The 22,245-nt window shown below is 44.1% G+C and overlaps 1 protein-coding gene across 1 annotated transcript; it reads right to left on the bottom strand.

The window, feature by feature from the left end:
• Positions 1 to 11,221: 11,221 nt before the first annotated feature.
• Positions 11,222 to 21,588, bottom strand: LOC135513899 (cytotoxic granule associated RNA binding protein TIA1-like). Its single transcript, XM_064936899.1, has 13 exons — positions 21,494 to 21,588; positions 21,334 to 21,389; positions 20,311 to 20,407; positions 19,643 to 19,741; positions 18,188 to 18,242; positions 16,132 to 16,219; positions 15,902 to 15,977; positions 15,644 to 15,752; positions 15,322 to 15,417; positions 15,141 to 15,225; positions 14,881 to 15,022; positions 14,603 to 14,757; positions 11,222 to 12,573 (listed from the first exon to the last, which is right to left on the bottom strand). The coding sequence occupies exons 2-13, from the start codon at positions 21,369 to 21,371 to the stop codon at positions 12,435 to 12,437; spliced, it is 1,179 nt and encodes a 392-aa protein (XP_064792971.1). The 5' UTR covers positions 21,372 to 21,389; positions 21,494 to 21,588; the 3' UTR covers positions 11,222 to 12,434.
• Between the last annotated feature and the right edge of the window lie 657 nt (positions 21,589 to 22,245).

The raw sequence follows: 22,245 nt of genomic DNA, 5'->3' as shown, positions 1-22,245 counted from the left end.
GTGATGTCCTGTGTATGCACAACTGCTATGAGAGAATCGAGCAGGTCCACCAAGAAGACGGAGCATACAGAGAAGGCGTGGGTCAGGCTGAAGAGGTCTGCCTAGTTCACATAGCACACATTAGAGATGTTATTTGCATGGGAGAGAGGGAATAGTTAGTATTCTATATACAGTACATACCAGTGGTGGTTGGTGCCGTTTAAGGTGAGGGAGGACAATCATTTGTTTGATGAGCATGGCCTTATTTCTATTACAGCATTTTAAAAGGTTTTTTATTTCACCACAGGTAGGCCAGTTGAGAACAAGTTCTCATTTACAACTGTGACCTGGCCAAGATAAAGCAAAGCAGTGCGACACAAACAACACAGAGTTACACATGGAATAAACAAACGTACAGTCAATAACACAATAGAAAAGTCTATATACAGTGTGTTTATAGCATATTGGATGACTGTGATTCTTATTCCATTCACCCAGCTCAATGTAACATCTATAGGTTTAGGCTACTACATGATACGCAAATTTTCCCTATACCCATCATGAGGTTGCTACAACCTAGCCTATGATTGAAAGTTTACGACGTAGGTGCACAGGTCAAGAGACATTTCTGTAATCAAGATGACAGACATTGACATATTCAATAGGGCCTTGCACACTCTTGCCTGCATCTAGCTGATCTAGGGTGTAATCTTTAGTCCAACAGTTGCAAACGAGAGTTGGACAAATTCAGATATGTTTATCCCCGTTTTGATCTGTTTGCTTCCATTTAATAAACCTTTTCCCACCAGAATCGGCGGAATCAATACACCCCTGATCGAACTGAAACACAGTTCACTTTCATAGCAGCCATGAGCTCTTTGATCTTTGTATAATTCCTTCTCGCATCTACGCTCTTTCCTCCTCTCACCTCTTCCCTTCGCTTATGGACTACAGTGCTAGTTAGCTGTGGCTTATGGTTTCAGTACTAGATTCATTCTCTGATCCTTTGATTGGGTGGACAACATGTCAGTTCATGCTGCAAGAGCTCTGATAGGTTGTAGGACGTTTTCCAGAAGTTGTCATGAATACTGTGTAATTCTATGGAAGGGGGTGAGAACCACAAGCCTCCTAGGTCTTGTACTGAAGTCAATGTACCCAGAGGAGGATGGAAACTAGCTGTCCTCTACACCATGGTGCTACCCTACAGAGTGCTGTTGAGACTATTGTAGACCTTCATTGCAAAACCGTGTGCTTTAATCAATTATTTGGTGACATATAGTTTTATCTAATAAGGTAAACTTTTTTAATGTTTCAGAATGTTAATTTTTTTGAAATTCACTGACGAGGGTCCTCCCCTTTCTCCACTGAGGAGCCTCCGCTGGTACATACAGTCAGTACAGAGGTCAGTTAAAGACTCCATTGGTAAAAAAGTTTTGTTAAACAGGGCTGGCTGTGAATATCAATAATGTACTGTATTGAAACAGCAGGGAGCAGGTCTCGAACCCTCGACCTTCGAGCCCAAGGTCCGGCGCACTATCGACTGTGCCGCAAAAGCATGCTCGTGCGGCAGGGTTGATTTCCGCGCTTCTTCGTCTATACAATGTTACACATTCAAAGGAATGAGATCCCGAAAAGCATTTGTATAACACGATTTGTGTTCTATAACACTGAGTTTTGTGTCACAAATCATGTCAACATCTTGGGTATTAGTGTATTACTGTGACATTATGCACTAATGTCTCAAAAAAGTAATAACAACATCAACACACACATCCCCTCTCATCGTACAGACTGTCATTGATAGGCAGCCCAGATGGGTTGGTCCAGTTGCTATGTGTCTCCAGTGAGAAAGCATGCCTTAATTATGGATTAATTGTGTCATTAGCACATTTCTGCTGTTGGCGGCACATTGATCCTGTCAAGGTTAATTACTGGAACATGTTTATTTTCTGACAGCCTCAGCGGCAGGCTGTCGGCGCAAACACTGGCAGTCACACACACATCATTTGCTCAAACACACACACAAAAAAACATTTGCTTACACACACGCTGGCATCATACACACACACTCCGTTCAGTCACAATTCCCAGGGCACCTCTGCTGAGTCTTCAGGACTTTCCCTTATCACCTGTCCATCTGTCTCTCACATCATCTGTCTGTCTGTCTGTCTGTCTGTCTGTCTGTCTGTCTGTCTGTCTGTCTGTCTGTCTGTCTGTCTGTCTGTCTCTGTCTCTGTCTCTGTCTCTGTCTCTGTCTCTGTCGGTCTTTCTGAGGGAGAGGGATGGGGGTAGACTTAAGATCTATTCCAGGGTATTCCAACATGTCCAGAGACTCACAGTAGATGTTGGGGAAGTATTGTATGTTGGGCCACTCCCTTCTGAAGTAATGTGGGTCTCCCAGGAAGACCACAGTTCTCAGCTCTGGGGCCGTCAGGCTGCTGGCCCTCAGAGGCATCATGAAGTCCCCCAGACCCAGCAAGCTGGAGCCCCCATCCCCAAACACACACAACACTATGTGGTCCTGCAGCGCCAGGGTACTCGCACTCTGTCTGGTCTGAATTCTTCTGAACCGTCTCAACGCACACACGCACGCACACACACACACAAATACGCGCACGCACGCACGCACACACACAAATACACAAACACGCACACACACAAACACACATACACATAGACACACACACACACATAAAGACACACGCACACATGCACGTACACGCACGCACTGGCACGCACTGGCACGCACACACACACACACATAGACACACATAGACACACACATGACTGATGATGTGTATTATGTTATTATTACATGTATGTTTAATATCTGGCTAAGGAAGTTCTAGCTGGCTAGATTCTAGTAAGGTAGTGCTAGTGTTTCAGAAGGTGAGTGTGTGTCGACAGTAATTGCCTCTATGTCCCAGTCTTACCAGAGAGATGTCCTGCAGGGGAACTGGCCTGTAGAATCCAGCCCCACCTCCATCTGCTGCTGCTGCCTCACACACTCCCTCTCCGAAGAGTCTCTCCCTCTGAGCTACAGCAGAGAGAAAACACACACAAGCCTCGGAAAGTGTGGGGAAGAGAGGGTTGAGGGAGAGAGAACATGGGAGGCACACACACACTGTCCAACCACTGTGGATGTCAAGAGCACAAGAGGAAGAGGAAACGTATTCACTACGGTAGTGAAATCACAGATCACAGAGACAGAAAGGGTGGGGAGACAGGATAGAGAGGGAGAGAGATAAGGAGACTGAGACAGGGGTGTGAGAGAGAGAGAGAGAGAGAGAGAGAGAGAGAGAGAGAGAGAGAGAGAGAGAGAGAGAGAGAGAGAGAGAGAGAGAGAGAGAGAGAGAGAGAGAGAGAGAGAGAGAGAGAGAGAGAGAGAGAGAGAGAGAGAGAGAGAGAGAGAGAGAGAGAGAGAGAGAGAGAGAGAGAGAGAGAGAGAGAGAGAGAGAGAGAGAGAGAGAGAGAGAGAGAGAGAGAGAGAGAGAGAGAGAGAGAGAGAAAACTTTGATTTATTTCAGCTGTAATCTGCTCACTAACTCATCTCCTGACAGCTCTCTCTCTCCTCTCTCTCTGGGGGGCTGGCCCATTTATCAGCCTGTCAATCACAGCCTGCTATTCTACTGTGCTTAGCTGTCCAGGACCTTACTGCCTGCCTGCCTGCACTAGGCAGCCTCTACTAATAACAGGACACACTGATGTTACACACACTAGGGGTGTGTGTGTGTGTGTGTGTGTGTAAATATATCATAGTAAGTGGTATTTGTAAAGTAGTAAAGTATTTGTCTCAGCATGTTCAAAACTAACCTATTCCTGTTTCAGCATGTTCAAAACTAACCTATTCCTGTTTCAGCATGTTCAAAACTAACCTATTCCTGTTTAGAAGGGTTTGATTATTTACCTGAAGGGCAGAACTCCCAGTGATGGCCGTCTGAAGCCTAGACTCAAGAGATGTGTGATGAGATGTGTGATGTCTCAGCCTCCAGTATTTATGCTGCAGTAGTTTATGTGTTGGGGGGCTAGGGTCAGTTTGTTATATCTGGAGTACTTCTCCTGTCCTGTCCGGTGTCCTGTGTGAATTTAAGTATGCCCTCTAATTCTCTCTTTCCTTCTCTCTCTCGGAGGACCTGAGGACTCAGGACTACCTGACATGATGACTCCTTGCTGTCCCCAGTCCACCTGGCCATGATGCTGCTCCAGTTTCAACTTTTCTGCTTGTGATTATTATTATTTGACCATGCTGATCATTAATGAACATTTGAACATCTTGGCCATGTTCTGTTATAATCTCCACCCGGCACAGCCAGAAGAGGACTGGCCACCCCACATAGCCTGGTTCTTCTCTAGGTTTCTTCCTAGGTTTTGGCCTTTCTAGGGAATTTTTCCTAGCCACCGTGCTTCTACACCTGCATTGCTTGCTGTTTGGGGTTTTAGGCTGGATTTATGCACAGCACTTTGAGATATCAGCTGATGTACGAAGGGCTATATAAATACATTTGATTTGAGACTGATGGGAGACACACGCACGCACGCACGCACGCACGCACACACACACACACACACACACACACACACACACAGAGACAGAGGTGAGAAACAAACAGGTGAGAGACAGTCCTGCAGGTCAGAAACACTCATGGGTAACAGACAGGTTCATATGAGACAGAGGGATCATGGTGACAGACAGCCATTCTGAGTGTCTCTTCCCTGTGTGAGTGGTGTAATGAGGCGAACAGGACAGAGGGACTTGGTGCTCAACTGCCTCAAGGACAAGCCTGACTTTTCAGCACAGTGGAGAAACATGTGGGATGAGGACCCCACCTAGAGGAGGAATTGGAGGCTGCACCCTCTCTGCACCTCTCAAGAGTCTTGTCTCCATTGCTTTGCTTCTTGTGAAAATGAGGTTAGTAATGAAAAGGCTTGTTTGGGTCACTGCTCAGTGCACCTGCAGGGTCGCATCCTGGACAAATCCTTGATGTCGCTGTGACACACAGAGCAGTGCATACTCGCCCTGAACAAACACAAAAGTGACTACCGTGAATACTCCCATACATACTGATAACTTTGAGTCAAGGCTCTAGCTAAGGAGCTAATATAATAATAATAATAATATATCCCATTTAGCAGACGCTTTTGTCCAAAGCGACTTACAAGTCGGCTGGGGCCACTACTTTTACATATGGGTGGTCCCAGCGGGAATCGAACCCACGACGCTTGGCGTTGCAAGCGCCATGCTCTACCGACTGAGCCACACAGAGTGGTAGAGTTACAGCACTGTTAAACAAAAGGTGGTACTGTACCTTTTGGCATTGCTGGCTATGATGAAACCCAGAGTCCACAGCTTTATTTTGATGTGGCTGGGAGGATTCACCAACACACTGACAAACAACAAAACAGCTTGAACAGGCGTGCAACAGCCCTCCACAAAACCACAGTCAATGTGTCAAATAATGAAATAAGCATTATAAATCTGTCTACTACGCTGCTGCTACTACCGCCACTACTATTGTTAATACTACTACTATTAGTAGTAGTTGCTTACCTAAATTATGTGTCTCCAGTGTAAGTATAACTCTGACTTGTGTGACAAGTTTGTCTCTCCTCATTTGATAGTAAAGAAATTAACCACCACTCTCCAACCTAAGTGTATGTAAACTTCCGACATCAACTGTATATTCCAAGTTATTCTCTCAGAATATCATAATTGACCTGCAAATGTGACTTTCTCCACTGCTATTACTTTCTGGAATTTCTCATCCAAGTTTCTCTCCGTTTGGATCCTCTTTCAACCTTACTGGAGCTAAAGCATCAATGGTTGCACCGAATTTGCTATTAAAGTTATCAACTAAATCATCACAAGATGATGGTGTATTGTTTATACACTGATAAAAATCTGGAGCAACTTCAAAGGTAAGATAGCGTTTCTTAATAATTGCGTTCAGTATTACCCTGTGCTATGGGCAACAAGGTAGTAAAAAATACACAGTGGTGATCAGATAAAGTAACAACAATAGAAGATATGTCAATAGGAAGACACTTGGTAATAAATAAGTCCAGATTATGGCTGCGGTTATGGGTGGACCCAGTAACATGTTGGATAGAGTGGGGGGGTGAGCGCCAACTGACTACGCCAGGGATTTAGGACCGCCTCGGAGTTCGCTCTGGAGTTCCGGACCATCACGGCCTCCACCGGATGGAACGAGTCGTCTCTGGTCACCTGTTCCGCAGCGGACTGCGGGAGGAGGTATAGATGGAGTTGACAACCTGTCACTCGACCAGCTCATCAGCATGGCGATTCGTTTGGACAACGTCCTGCGGTCCCGAAAAAGACCTACGCGGAATCCGGAGCCCATGGCTACACCTGCTCCGTGGCGAGAGCCGATGGAGGTGGGCTCTGCACGTTTGTCTGAGGCAGATCGTAGGCAAGGAGGTGACAAGCCAGGGAATACTCCTGCTCTAACTCAGGTAGGATGCAAGCTCTCCCCTCCCTTCTTTTTGTTTTTTTATTTTGCCTTTATTTAACTAGGCAAGTAAGTTAAGAAAAAAATCTTAATTTCAATGATGGCCTAGGAACAGTGGGTTAACTGCCTGTCAACTCAACCAGTGTGTTTTCCCATTAAATTCCCTGAATACCCTAGCGCCTCACTCCCGTTCGCTCTGATTGATTCCGGAAATGTCGGGAATCTTTTAGATAGCACAGTCACCCATTCCGGTTCGAGCGCTGGATAATCGTCCAATAGGGATAGGGCTCATACATCACTGTTCCCATTTCTCTGCTGACCCATGACACTCATTTAGAACAGATAACTTTTTTGATTATTGACACCCACATCTGTTGTTTTAGGTCTCCCCTGGTTGAGTTGGCATAACCCTGTTATTACCTGGTCTGAGGGGAGACTACTGTGTTGGTCGCAGAAGTGTCAAGGGAGGTGTCTCGCGGTGTCAACATCACTACGGTGGAAAGTCCGGACCACGCCCCTCAAGTGGATTTACCAGAGGAATACCAGGATCTGCACCGGGTTTTCTCTAAGACCCAGGCTATACGCCTGCCTCCTCGTCGCCCCTGGGACTGTGCCATTGACCTGCTGTCTGACGCAGCCCTCCCAGAGGACAGTTTATCCCCACTCCTATGCGGAGACCGAGGCCATGGAGACCTACATACCTGAAAGCCTCCAGCTGGGTTTTATCCGCCCCTCTAACGTCACCAGTCTGCTCTAGCTTATTTTTTTGTTAAAAAGAAAGATGGGGGACTGCGCCCCTGCATTGATTATCGACCTCTGAATAAAGCCACCGTTAAGTTCAACTATCCTTTACCCCTCAACCCAACCATCATCGATACTACGCACAGAGCGTAGTACTTCACAAAACTGGACTTGAAGAGCGCCAACAATCTGGTGCGCATTCTTGCAGGAGACGAATGGAAAATGGCCTTTTGTAATATCACGGGGCATTACGAGTATCTCGTGATTCCTTTTGACCTGTCTAATGCTCCTTCAGTCTTCCAGGCCTTTATTAATGAAGTGTTTCGGGACATTCTGGGACTGGGCACAGTGGTTTAGGTCTGTGCTCGTTAGTCAGGTCTGTGCTGGGAAGACTGTTGAAGCATGATCTATATGTTAAACAAGAGAAGTGTTTGTTTTTCCAGCAGTCCGTGTCATTTTCAGGCTACCTCATATCCACAGAGGGAGTAGAGATGGAGGAGCAATGCGTCAGTGCTGTCAGGTCATGGCCCATCCCCAACTCTGTGAAAGCAGTCCAGCGATTCCTGGGATTTGCCAACTATTTCTGGAGGTTCATCCAGGGCATCAGCACTGTGGTCGCACTTCTTACCTTCCTGCTGGTGGCCCTGCTGAGAGGTCACCAGCGGCTTCATTGGACGGAGACGGAAAGGCCTTTCAAGGCACTGAAGGCACGCTTCATCAATGTTCCCGTGTTGGCATATCCCAACCCCTCACTTCATCATCGTGGTGGATTTCTCCAATGTAGGAGTCAGAGCTGTGCTGTCCCCGTGCACCAGAACCCCTCCAAAGCTGTGACCCTGCGCATTTTACTCCAAGCAGCTGAGCCCCAACCAGAGGAACTACAACATAGGGGACCGGGAACTCTTGGCAGTCATGAATTCTCAGAAGGCATGGAGGCACTGACCAAACACCCTTTCCTGGTGTGGATGGACCACTGCAACCTGGAGTACATCAGGGCAGTGAAGAGGCTAAACCCGAGACAGGCCAGGTGGGCTCTATTCTTCACCAGGTTCCAATTCATGCTTTCTTATAGGCCAGGCTCGAAGAACGTGAAGGTGGATGCCCTGTCTCGCCTCTATGACGCAGAGGAGAGGGAGGGAGAGAAGACCCCCATCGTCCTTCCATCCCGTATCATCGCACCAGTGATGTGGTGACGTGGTCGCCGACATACGGCAGGCCCTGCGCACGGAAACTGCACTTGCACAGTGCCCGGAAAACAGGGGCACGGATGCACACGGTGCCTTACCTGGGTGCACACGGCGCCTGTGTCGGGTCATCCTGGGATAAGCTGTACCATTGCCTGCCTGACTGAGAAGTACTGGTGGCCCACCTTAGCTAGGGACGCCCAGGTTTACATCTCTTCCTGCTCCATTTGTGCTCAGTCAAAGACATGCAGGCACCTCCTTTATGGAAAGCTCCATCCCCTGCCAGTTCCACAACGACCCTGGTCTCACCTCTTGGTGGACTTTGTCACTGACCTTCCCCCCTCCCAGGGGAACACCACCGTTCTTGTCGTTGTGACCGGTTTTCCAAAGCCTGTCACCTCCTTCTGCCTGGGCTCCCGTCGGCCATGCAAACCGCAGAGTTTCTTTTTACGCACGTATTCCGGCACTCAGAGATCATGGAGGAGATTGTGTCAGATCACGTACGGAAAGCATTCATGGAACGCCTGGGGGTCACGGTCAATCTCACCTCCGGGTACTGTCCTGAAGCTAATGGGAAGGGGGAGAGGGTCAATCAGGAAGTGGGCAGGTTGCTGAGGTGTTACTGTCCGTACGGCTGAGGAGTGGGCGTATTTTCTACCTTGGGCTTAGTGTGTGCAGAATTCCACCACTCTTCCACTAACCTCACTCCTTTCCAATACGTGTTGGGGTATGAGCCGGCCCTGGCACCTTGGCATCCGAGCCAGACCGAGGCCCCTGTGATGGACCAGTGGTTTTGGGCGGAGACCTGAAACGCTGCTCACACTCATCTTTAGCGGGACGTGCATCGGCACAAGGAACAGGCCGACCACCACCGCAGTGAGACGCCTGTCTTCTCTCCAGGCAACCGGGCCTGGCTCTCCACCCGGAACCTGCCCCTCCGCCTGCTCAGCCAGAAGCAGAGCCCGCGGTTTGTGGGGCCATTTTAAAGTCCTGAGTAGGGTTCATGAGGTAACGTACAGTTTACAACTCTCTGTTGATTACCACATTAACCCAACTTTTCATGTCTCTCCTCAGGCCAGTGGTGCCAGGTCCCCTCGCTGAAGCTGGGCCCAGTGACGCCATGCCTCCTACTCTGGACATCGAGGGAGGTCCGGCGTACTCAGTTCGTGAAGTCCTGGATTGGAGGCGCCGGGCGGGGGGTCTCCAGTACCTCATCGACTGGGAGGGGTACGGACCAGCGCGTCGGGGGGGGGGGGGGGGTTATTTGCAAAGAAAAAGCCGAGACTGGTGTTTTGTGGGTCTGTTTCTCAAAGTAGACACTAATGTACTTGTCCTCTTGCTCAGTTGTGCACCCCACTCCTCTCTCTACTCTGGTTAGAGCCAGTTTGCGCTGTTCTGTGAAGGGAGTAGTACACAGTGTTGTACGAGATCTTCAGTTTCTTGGCAATTTATCGCATGGAATAGCCTTCATTTCTCAGAACAAAAATATATTTGAACGTTATTTGTTTATGGCCATTTTGAACCTGTATTCGAACCCACAAATGCTGATGCTCCAGATACTCAACTGGTCTCAGGCCATTTTTATTGCTTATTTAAACAAAACAACCATTTTCAGCTGTGTTAACATAATTGCAAAAGGGTTTTCTAATGATCAATTAGCCTTTTAAAATGATAAACTTGGATTAGCTAACCCAACGTGCCATTGGAACACAGGAGTGATGGTTGTTGATAATGGGCCTCTATATGCCTATTCCATTAAAATCTGCCGTTTCCAGCTACAATAGTCATTTACAACATTAACGTCTACACTGTATTTCTGATCAATTTGATGTTATTTTAATGGACAAAAACATATCAATAGGATCTCACTAGTTCATGCTTGGCTCTGCCCACCTCCTTGCATGTTCTGCCTACTATGATTAATTTACTCCCACAACAGGCTCTGGTCTATCTTGGGTTAGTTATAAAAAGATATTTGGTAGAATATATTTATAACTAACCCAAGATAGTTAATCTGTCGTTTTCAATGGGAGCAAATTAAGCATAGTGGTGCGGCAGGTAGCCTCGTGGTTAGTGTTGGGCCAGTAACCAAAAGGTTGCTAGATCGAATCCCTGAGCTATCAAGGTCAAATTCTGTGGTTCTGCCCCTGAACAAGGCAGTTAAACCCACTGTTCTTAGGCTGTCATTGTAAATAACAATTTTCTTAACTGACTTGCCAAGTTAAATAAAAAAATAGTGGTCAGGACAAGCAAGGAGGTGAGCAGGCAAGTTCCTATTGTCATGTACTTGTATATCTTCTTTTGGGAAAGCTTTGTGTGTGCCTGTTGAATAACTAAATTTGCCCCTTGCACTCCTTGTAAACAACATTTTCAGAAACTTTGGCAACGGGTCATGTCTACAAAACTTAGTGCACTCTGTTAGAAACACATTTTAGTTGAGAACAGAAACCAGGCTTTTCGTCGCTGAGAAAATAAGCACGTCGTCAGCCCAGTTCCGTCTTGCTCCATTCTCTCCCACTGCCAGAACTGGGCTTCCTCCAATGATGCATATAAACCCAAATCAATGGCTCTCTTTCCTAACCATGTTTGGTGAGGAATAGAAATTTCAACCTGATGCTTCAGATTTAGACATCTGGTGAAACACATATCCTTGTTCTGTGGTACAACTACAAGAAACACAATAAAGGAAGCAAATATTGAAGTTGTTTGTTCCCCATGCCCCTTACACCCCTCAATGTGTGACTTGGTTGTAATGATCGTATCACACTTCAATCTCTATAATGAAAAACTTATAGGCACTTGGAATACTTGTTTGAATATTTTCCACTACTAATCACACAGGACAGAAAATTGTTTTTGCACATCAGCAATTTAATTGGACAAAGCAAGAACACATTGGTTATTACAGTAGCAGAAACATTATCAAACCCCAGAGTAAAACACTTTTCAAAACAAAAGTTTTGAAAATGTCTGTAGGCACTGCCTAATCTTTAATGATATTGTGTCCATTAAAAGCAATCAACTCTAAGGCAACACAATGGGTCTGGTCCCTCTGGTATTAAAACATGTTCAAGGGGCAACAGCGCACATTTCAGATTCATTCAGGTTTTTCCATAAAAAAATACTGATCTTACTTCATAGAAAATGGCAGAAAACTCAATTTATGCACAGAATTACTATTCAAAGTAAAAATTGTGTTCATTTTTGCACTGCATAGCAATGCTGTCTTTTCCCTTCCTGGATGTACATGTATCACTATGCCAGTTACCATGGATATGCATTTGATAATGCTGCTACTAATAATGTTTAATTTCTTCAGTTATCGAAACAAAGAAAGCAAACAAGCTCCCTTAGTGAACATTTGGATTTTCCTTCAAACAGCTTGAAATCAAGGTATGGTTATTTACACATTAAGCAAATGTTGAGGCCATCCAAAATATATAAAAGGGGAAAGGTGGAATGCAAAAAGAAACCTCTTGGAAATCAAATTTGTAAAAACAAGAGAATACTGTGCAATATTTGTCTGCCCCTACAGAAAGAAAGCAGTGGCATCTATCCCTGCAATTGGCTGAATTGAAAACAAAATGCAAGAAAAAAAAAATAGTCACCCATTTTATTACTTCAAACCAAAAAAAAAGTGAAGGATCCATTACTTTTGACATGATTCATTGCATCAAACTCTAAATGGATTATTAACCTTAAATCAAAAGCAATTTATTTTGACTTGAAGTCCTTAGAAAATGGGTTTGAGACACTGTAAACATACCAACAATGGCGCAAATCCTAAAGTCTCCCCTTAAGTGATATTAATTTAAAATGGTACAGCACTGGCCATGTACAGTCCGTCTAACAAGGGCAGCATAATACGTGTGGTTTATTCCAGTCCTCCATGGCTCCCCTTAACCTCCTATGAAATCAGTTTCATGAGCCTAAGCAGAGGTCAAGTCCCCTTCAAATTCCATGTACCAACAAGTCTTAGTCTGCCACGAGAGGCAGGGATATAACACAGATCTCTGTGGTGCTCCAGTAGCCAGTAAGAAGTTGACTACACCCCCCCCAATCATCAGTGTGTGGGGTATCCTGTGGCTCCCATACTGGCCTGGTTTGCTAGCATACTCCCATTCAATCCCTGTGTAACTTCCATAACCCCACCATTACCGAGGGCACTCACACCTGTCCACCCAGCACTGGCCAGTAAGTGACTGTAAACAGGGGGGGGGGGGGGGAGGTGAAAGAGGTGAAAGCGAGACAGGCTTAATACCAAACGGCACCCTATTCCCTTTATAGTGCACTACTTTTGTCCAGTGCCCTGAAAAAGTAGTGCACTACATAGGGGAGCCATTTGGGACTCAAGCAGACAGCACACACAACAAATAAACTGAGCAAGCGCCAGCTGAGGACAGAACGTGCGAGCACACGAGGGTCAGGGTATGTCAGAGGATCAGCACAAAACTAAGACAGCAGAGAATATGGTAGGGAGAGAGAAGGATTTGATATTGAAAAGGGAAACAGAGCGAAGGATGGTATTTGTGAGTGTGGGCATGCAGACAGAGCATAGGCTCAGTGCATTAAATTAATCATGATCAACTGGTGTAGCTTTACATAAAATATGTTTGCATGAGTCTTGACTCCTCATATCCAACCCAAAGTTGCTGAAATGGGTCAATGTTGCAGAGAACGGCTGAAGTGGGACGAGCTGCGTTTAAATTTGGCTTTGAAGTTGAATTTTAAAATTCTTCCCTGAATCCTGTAACACTGCAAATGAATAACAAAAAGGTGACTGTTTCATGCCAAAACCCCATTCATGACTTGTTTTTCCTGATCAAATCTTTAGCAACATCCAGTATGAAACAAATACCTGAAGGGAAAAGTTAACATTTGAACGGTCAGTATATCGGGTATTGGCAACAGTGACTGATGAGTTCAACGTAGTAAGAGTTGGGGAGCATGTAGCTCAGACTGTTTTAAATCCTAAAATCTGTCTCAGAACAGCCCTTGTCAGGAGTTGTCAACTATAATTCCCAGGCATTATTGCTTAACTATTTCTTTGTAGCCTAATATTTCCTCATAAGAATATTTGCATTTATTTTACCTTTATTTTACTAGAGTTAAGAACAAATTCTTATTTTCAATGACTGCCTAAGAACAGTGGGTTAACTGCCTGTACAGGGGCAGAACGACAGATTTGTACCTTGTAAGCTCGGGGATATGAACTTGCAACCTTTCGGTTACTAGTCCAACGCTCTAACCACTAGGCCACCCTGCCGCCCCATGGACTCTGCAACTTCTATTTCCAAAACAGTAAGATTTAGGATTTCAGCAAACTATTCCAAGTTACTCCATTCTTTGGTTCTCAAGATTAGAGAAAAACAAGAACTAAAAAACTAAAAAAAAGAACTAAAAAAAAAACTGCTGTGGTAAACTCATTATCAATGTTTCTCCTGTTATAAGAGCAGTTAACAGGATTTGTCAAACCCAATTCTACCAATTTGAGACAAGCAAATGACCAGTCATATGTAGCTATAATCTACCAACACAAATTCATACAACATCCCATTTCAATTAGCAATGTCTTAACTCAGGAGAAAAAAAATCATATTCAACAAATTAAGGGCAAATTAAAGTTCCGAGTAAAAACAAAAGTCTGCATGAAGTAACAAAAGATGACATGGCACTTAAAAAACTAATAACGTGGATGCGACACGTGCACACTAAGATGTGTCCCTCTGCACTGGGAAGAGCTTCAGAGGGCAGGAGGTCCCTTTGTGTATTCAACAATCCCAGTTTCCTCACTGTCTAGGACGTTGTAGTTCATTGAGCGGACACTCACATCTGGCGACAAGTCCAATTAGACCCAGAATAGTGGCCATTTTGAAAGGCCAAAAAGGACATTAATTAATGCTCATTTTATATATAAAAAAAGGGATCAAACTCAGATGGGAAAAAAGGATGAAATTGCTGTTATCTTGACCAATAAATCACAAATTAAATCTTTGATTATATATATTTTTTAAATGCGTTTTTTTGTCTTTGTCCTCATAAGCTGGATATGGTGGCGAGGGTGAAGGTTGGAGGACATCTTTGGCTCCTTCCTTCCCCTGGCCAGAGCTGCAGGCGACTGGGCTGGAGCCTAGCTGTCCTTGGGAAGCCCAGCCAAAGACACTCAGACATTCAGCTGCAGCCTTGTTGCTGGAGGGGAGGGGAGCCCTGCAGATGTCCTTGTGTACTTACTGAAAACCCTGCTGGTTCCAGGCCTGGGCCTGGCCGTAAACGCCATAGGTGGGTACCTGCCACCCATTGGGGACATACTGGCCAATCTGCTGGGCATTGCCGTACCACTGGGCATACTGGCCATAGGGCTGGGCTGCAAAGCCCACTTTGTTCTGCTGCAGGGGAGAGAGGACAACAGTGTAAGAGTGTGTGCCTGTGTATGCATGCGTGCGTAAGCTGTGCATAAGCTGTGCATAAGCTATGCCGATGAGTGGAAGCCTCTGGCTCTTGCTTCATACCTGGGGAACTTGCTGAACCTGCTGCATAGAGCTAATCATGTCCGGGGTCTCTTTACCCCAGTAACACTTCACCATATGTCCCTCTATCGAAGTACCATTCACAGACACAATTGCATGGGCTGCTCCCTCGTGAGAGTTAAACCTGAACAGAGAGGAGTCAAAATATGGTGCTAGGTACTGATAAACATATGCAGAACATTGTATTTCAATGATACTAAGTCTTTGTCAGAGGTTTAGCAATTTTTCATCTCATGGCATACCTCACAAAGGAATATCCTTTGTCTGGGAACACACGGATTTCCATGATTTGTCCAAAGGGGGTGAAGGTCTGTCTCATCAATTGTTCTAGAAAACAGGAGGGAGGCATGTCAAAGACCCCCCCCTCTCTCTCACACACACACACACAACAGAAAGTAAACAGTTGAATGACAGACTACCAACCTGTTAGACCAGTGCTGACTCCCCCACAGTAAACAGTGCAGTTACTGGGGCTTGACTGGTTCACTACCTCATCAAAGGCCAGGTGCTTGGTGTTGGCTATTGGGAACAGGAGAATGAAAGTTAATACATTACCATTCAACAAAATAAGAAGATCTTAGGGGCTCCATTGATCACACAATGGAGTAAAATGTATGACATTGTCCTGTGAACTCAATGAGTGTTAAGAGGATAAAATAGAGAATATAGTTGTAAGATAAAAACCTAACATTTCTTCTCAATGACAAATGCACTGGAAACCAATGACTATCTTGCCTGGACTCACTTTCATAGGTGGTTTTAGGGGCTGGGGGTTTTCTAGTGGCCCAGTTGGTCCTGATCTGTCTGCCACCTAGCCATTGGCCACCCATCTGCTGAATGGCATTCTCTGCATCCTGTGGGTAGTAAAAGAGATATTCATCATATGACCCATCTACATACCCAAATACCAAAGGATAATGTTGACTACATTTACAGGAAACTCTTCCATTATGAGTTATTATGACCCCCCCCATAAGTGATTACATCCATCTGTAACACTTACCCACTTGTTGAAGAAAGAGACAAAACCATAGCCTTTAGATTTCCCTGTGGCAATATCTTTGACCACACGAGCATCCCTGAGGAGAAACACACCATTTACTCAATAAGGAGTAATGTGACCATGTAAACAAATTACTGACTGATATCACACCAATTACTCTTCAGGACTTAAGCTATCCAATGTAACCCTGTGATAGAGCAGATAGACATTAATGTTTGTAAGGTACATACGATATCCTCCCAAATGGGCCAAAGGCAGCTTTGACATCATCTGTTGTGATTTCGGGGCTGAGATCTCCAACAAAGACATGGAAATGATCTGTTGGGAGGACATGAGAGAACAATTGTGACTCCTTGCTGGATGCAGCACATCGTGAAGAAATTGAGCGATACGAGCAGACTGATTTTTCCCATTAAAATGTAAACTCAGCAAAAAAAAGAAAATGTCCTTTTTTCAAGACCCTTTTCACAGATCTTCATTGTAGAGGGTATAAACACTGTTTCCCATGCTCGTTCAATGAACCATAAACAATTAATGAACACGCACCTGTGGAACGGTCATTAAGACAATTGCCTACAGTCTGTAAGCTGTTAGTAAGGTCACAGTTATGAAAACTTAGGACACTAAAAAGAGGCCTTTCTACTGACTCTGGGGAAAAATAAGAAAAAAGGAAGAGACCCAGGGTCCCTGCTCATCTGCAAGAACGTGCCTTTGGCACCATACATGGAGACATGAGAACTGCAGATGCGGCCAGGGCAATAAATTGCAATGTCCGTACTGTGAGACGCCTAAGACAGTGCTACAGGGAGACGGGACGGACAGCTGGTTGTCCTCGCAGTGGCAGACCACGTGTAACACCTGCACAGGATTGGTACATCCGAACATCACACCTGCGGGACAGGTACAGGATGGCAACAACTGCCCAAGTTACTCCAGGAATGCACAATCCTTCCATCAGTGCTCAGACTGTGCGCAATAGGCTGAGAGAGGCTGGACTGAGGGCTTGCAAGCCTGTTGTAAGGCCTGTCCTCACCAGACATCACCGGCAACAACATTGCCTATGGGCACAAACCCACCATCGCTGGACCAGACAGGACTGGCAAAAAGTGCCCTTCACTGACGAGTTGCAGTTGTCTCACCAAGGGTGATTGTCGGATTCGCGTTTATCTTTGAAGGAACGAGTGTTATACCGAGGCCTGTACTCTGGAGCGGTTTGGAGTTGGAGGGTCCATCATGGTCTGGGGCGGTGTGTCACAGCATCATCGGACTGAGCTTGTTGTCATTGCAGGCACTCTCAACGATGTGCATTACAGGGAAGACATCCTCCTCCCTCATGTGGTACCCATCCTGACATTACCCTCCAGCATGACAATGCCACCAGCCATACTGCTTGTTCTGTGTGTGACCTGTAAGACAGGAATGTCAGTATTCTGCCCGGATCTCAATCCCATTGAGCACTTCTGGGACCTGTTGGATCGGAGGGTGAGGGCTAGGGCCATTCCCCCCCCAGAAGTGTCTGGGAACTTGCAGGTGCCTTGGGGGAGAGTGGGGTAACAGCTTACAGCAAGAACTGGCAGATCTGGTGCAGTCCACAAGGAGGAGATAAACTGCAGTACTTAATGCAGCTGGTGGCCACACCAGATACTGACTGTTACTTTTGATCCCCCCCTTTGTTCAGGGTCACATTATTCTATTTATGTTAGTCACATGTCTGTGGAACTTGTTCAGTTTATGTCTCAGTTGTTGAATCTTATGTTCATACAAATATTTACATGTTAAGTTCTCTGAAAATAAATGCAGTTAACAGTGAGAGGACGTTTCATTTTTTGATGAGTTGACTGCAAAGTTAATGACTGCAAAAGTTAAAATGCACAATGACTACATTTAACAATGATCACTGAACATTTTTCTAAAACACATTTACTTGAACAGTGCAGAAACTAAGTTTGGTAACAGAATGACACAACAAACCACACAAATTGTAATTCTTTTACCAAATGTTGCATCTGCACTGTTCAAGTAAATGTGTTTAGTAAAATCTTCAGCGGAAATTGTTCAAAGTAGTCCTTGTGCATAGAATTGTATGGTTTGTTTAACTTTGCAATAATTGTTTTTTGTTATACATATATTTTAAAGTGAAAATTCCGAGTCTCTGCATCATTCTGTTACAGTGGAGTTGCCCATATAGAAATGTATTTGTATATCTATGGTGTGGAAGACCATACTTACAGAGAGAACCTCACTATTTTCCTATGGAACTGACTGATAAGGGAGCTGGGCACTTACTGCTTGTGTCTTTCTTCTGACTGCTTGGTGTTGTGGCCCAGTTGACTTTAACCTCCTAGAGAGAGAGAGAGAATTACCATATTAGAGACATTTCCCTCAGATTACAGACCAACGAATTTGAAAACAAATCCAATTTTGATAAACACCCATATCTATTGGGTGAAATACCAGTGTGCAATCACAGCAAAAACGATTTGTGACCTGTTGCCAGCTGAAATTTAACTATTTGCACATCATTACATTGTATATAGACATAATGACATTTGAAATGTCTTTATTCTTTTGGGACTTGTAAGTACTGTTAACTGTTCATTTTATTTAATTTCACTTTTCTTCATTATCTATTTCACTTGCTTTGGCAATGTAAACATATGTTTCCCATGCCAATAAAACCCCTTAAATTGAGAGTGCGATAGTGAGCAGACTAGATGTTTATATAATTTAGATACAGTGGGCTATATTACTACCTCAGTTTCTGTGTTGAGGACTGTGAAACAAATGAGCCACCTGACCAAACGCAGAGTGAATCTCAATGCCGTGACAAGCAGAGAACAGAACATGGAAGAACTGTGCACTCGATAAACAAGTGGACTATAAACTACTGAGTAAAAGGTCCAAGTAACAAAGGACTTACAAACCAGTGACATTATCAACTTGTATTACTCCTCAAATCGTCCTTCATTACCTGTTGAGGATAAAATAATTGGCACTGAATATATATTTCTCCTGAGGTTAGACCCTATATGTATTGTGAAGCTGTGAGTCTGGAAAAGGTACTGAAATTGTTTTAGATTTATCACAACCGGCAGTGATCGGGAGTCCCATAGGGCGGCGCACAATTGGCCCAGTGTCATCCGGGTTAGGGGAGGATTTGGCCAAGGTGGGCCGTTATTATAAATAAGAATGTTCTTAACTGGCTTCCCTAGTATGTGTATGTGTGTGTATGTGTGTGTGTATGTGTGTGTGTGTATGTGTGTGTATGTATATATATATATATATATAAAAACATACCGATTGTTTTCTTTTATAAAACCAGCGATGGGTCAATAACATTTTAATCTCTAATATATAGTCATTCAACCACTAAGACAGAAATGCACTTGATGTCCATACAACATAACTAACCTACTCCATATTTGGAGCAATAGGATCATATCTATTAAACACGAACATGCCTGGTAGTCAGCATTGGAACCAACTGTGGTGGTTAGGCCTATATTTGGAATCAGATCACATCTTTCAGTCTCATTTAATCTGGGGAATCAAAGTACTTACCTGTGGACGGGAAGTCAAAATAAGCCATTCTCACAAAGCAAATCAATTCATGACTTTGCCATTTCAACATTGTTGAGAAACTCACTGCCTGACACAGCTAATCCTCATAGTTTTTGCCTACTGGTTGCTCAAAACCATAACTCACCCATCCCAACTCAACTTGTAGATACGATAGCTTACCTTACCCATAATTTTACGTCCATTCATGGCAGACAGCGAAGCAGCAGCATGCCTGTGTTCATAGAACTCCACAAAGCAGTATGGATCATTGCCTGCAGTCTGTAAGATAACAAGAGTTACAATGAGTATGTTTACATGCACACTAATAACACCATATTAAACTGATCATGGCAGTAGGCAGATTATGCAAGTCATAAACACATTACTCTGCTTATCTTAAATCAACATAAGGCCAAAACCAAGTAAGCATACGGCGATTAAAACCAGTATTTTTTTTAGCAATCTTTCAAATCATTAGGACATGGAAACACCTTAAATTCAGGATTCCTGCTGTGTTTGATCTGCGTATGTGCTTGCACCAGCCGAGCAAGCCTCCCTCTTTAGAGCGAGTGTGTTCAGCACAATTGAATTCAAGAGTCGTACAAGTTCACATGCAAATATGCTATCCAAAAAGAACATGATGAACATAATCAAGCACCTAATATATTAATCCAACTACCCACAATAATTACATTATTGTGTGCATGCAACCACACTCATTGAATCCAAAGCAAGGTCTGTCAACAGCATTAGCCACATGTTCTCATTAGACAGTTGCCAATCACCATTGACAATGAAGAACTGTCGATCAATATCATACAAATTCTCTTGGGTCCAAGAATACTCACATCAAAAATCATTTTACAGCTCTTGCAGGGGCCGATCTGTGTGAAAACCTGTAGGATGAGGGGCTCAGTGACATCCCTAGACAGGTTCCCTACATACCTGGAGGGAAAAAACAAGCACGTGACTAGGAAGTTCTAAGCAAGTTTACTTCTTCCAGGGAAGCAAAATGTAGGGTACACTGCTGCACTTACAATTAGCCAGAACAGTACACAGTTACTTCAGTGAGACAACTAACCTTATCTAACCCTTGCGTTTGACGCATATTTCGTTTAAAGCAACTTCTGGCCGTCCCCCCAAAAAAATCTGACTCTCGTTTACGTGGCTATCATTCCCAGCAGCCGGTAGAAAGGCATGCATTGCATGACGCTTGGAGTTGGGCCTCGCGCAGTCCCTTGCTTGTTGGAATGTGTGGATGTAAGCTAGTTAGCCAGCTAGCTATCATATTAAACTCAATAAATCAATAACATAATGTTGGTTACCGATTAAATGTAATACTGGGCAAATTGGCTGACGCCAGGGCACAAATTAGTGGATGACACGCATGTCTCTGCATATTTGCCACGAAAGTAAGGTTGTTAGCTGAAAGTTAGCCAATGATTGCTGCTTTGACAAGACGGTAACGTTAAAAGTAACAGTAGTAGCTCATTTCTGTTATGGACATATGAATCAAATCAATATCAAGTAACTAGCTAGTAGTTAGCTGGTTAGAACGATATATACATAGCTAGTCTGTTGAGACGTAGGTAGCTAACGTTAGCTGGTTAGCTAACTATAACTAGTTTTCGTTTCGGCGAAAGCGAACGAGCAGCTAGCTAGCCAACTGTGTTCTGACAAATCTCGAGCCATGGACTGGCCCGATTGAGTTACACCATCTACATCAATAATGGTAACACATTGACAGATAAAACGTCCATGTACTAATGTCTTGTTTAAATGCTGGAACACACTTTATTATAGACACATGTAAAGTAGCTAGCTACTGAACTGATTTGGCTAGCCAGCCCGCGTTAATGTTAGTTACTTACAGGGTTTTGGGCTGTTCGTCGTCCATCATCATCATCATGTTTTCGTATGTCGCGCCCTGCGAGAGTAATCAGTGTATGGTATTTTGAGGGATACACACGCACTTTCTGATACAGTTCATGCAGACTTACAGGAGTATTTATAAAAAGGGGCACAAATCACCTCAGTCGCTGACTGTGGAAACCAGCCGTGATCAGCTTGTATGAACAATGGGTGCACAGCCGAAGTGGAAGATGGCGGAAAATAAGAGCGGATGTCCACGGTCGCATGCGCAATGAATGGACCAAATAATGTGTAACACACTTCAGCTGCAGGCGTCAGTAAAATCACTATTTCGAAACCATATCTGCTTGTAATCTTGCGTTTTATAATGATGACCTTTTAAGTGACATTAACAAGACACTGGTGATGAACAAATCCCGACATTGTCTGGGAAAAAAACTTGGTTGATGCCTTACAAATATTGTGCACTTTAAAATTATACATAAAATATACGATATATCCATGTACTTATATGTGGCCATTGATGATATCTGCGTTTTCTGTGAAAAATGTGAAAATCTGACACACTTGTTCTATGAAAGTAGATCTGTGATCGATTTTTGGGAAAGCATTGCAGAATAGTTATTTACCATTTTGAACACCACCCATGTTTTTGACATGAAGGATATAATATGTTACTATTGCAATAATAACAAGACCATTGAAATTATTGTGAATTTTTAAATTCTTGTTGCCAAATACTTTATACACAAACAAAAATTCCAACATTCTACACCAAAATTACGAATATTTTTGATTGAATTGAGACATTATCCCTAGTGAATAACAAATATAATAATATAATCTTCCTGAATCATTATAATGCATTTTTTCCCCCGAGTGAATACAATTGCACTATAATTGTTTTTTAT

Source organism: Oncorhynchus masou, chromosome 25, assembly GCF_036934945.1.
Source record: "Oncorhynchus masou masou isolate Uvic2021 chromosome 25, UVic_Omas_1.1, whole genome shotgun sequence".
In the NCBI taxonomy this organism is placed as follows: Eukaryota; Metazoa; Chordata; class Actinopteri; order Salmoniformes; family Salmonidae; genus Oncorhynchus; species Oncorhynchus masou.
This window is presented reverse-complemented; position numbering and strand designations above follow the sequence as displayed.

Excerpts from the sequence above, each read along its gene's own strand:
- LOC135513899 (XM_064936899.1), bottom strand. The coding sequence starts at position 21,371 with ATGATGATGATGATGGACGACGAACAGCCCAAAACCCT. Across the intron at positions 19,742-20,310 it reads GCTGTAAAATGATTTTTGAT|ACTGCAGGCAATGATCCATA; the intron begins GTGAGTATTCTT and ends GTTATCTTACAG. Across the intron at positions 15,023-15,140 it reads AAAGGATATTCCTTTGTGAG|GTTTAACTCTCACGAGGGAG; the intron begins GTATGCCATGAG and ends CTCTCTGTTCAG.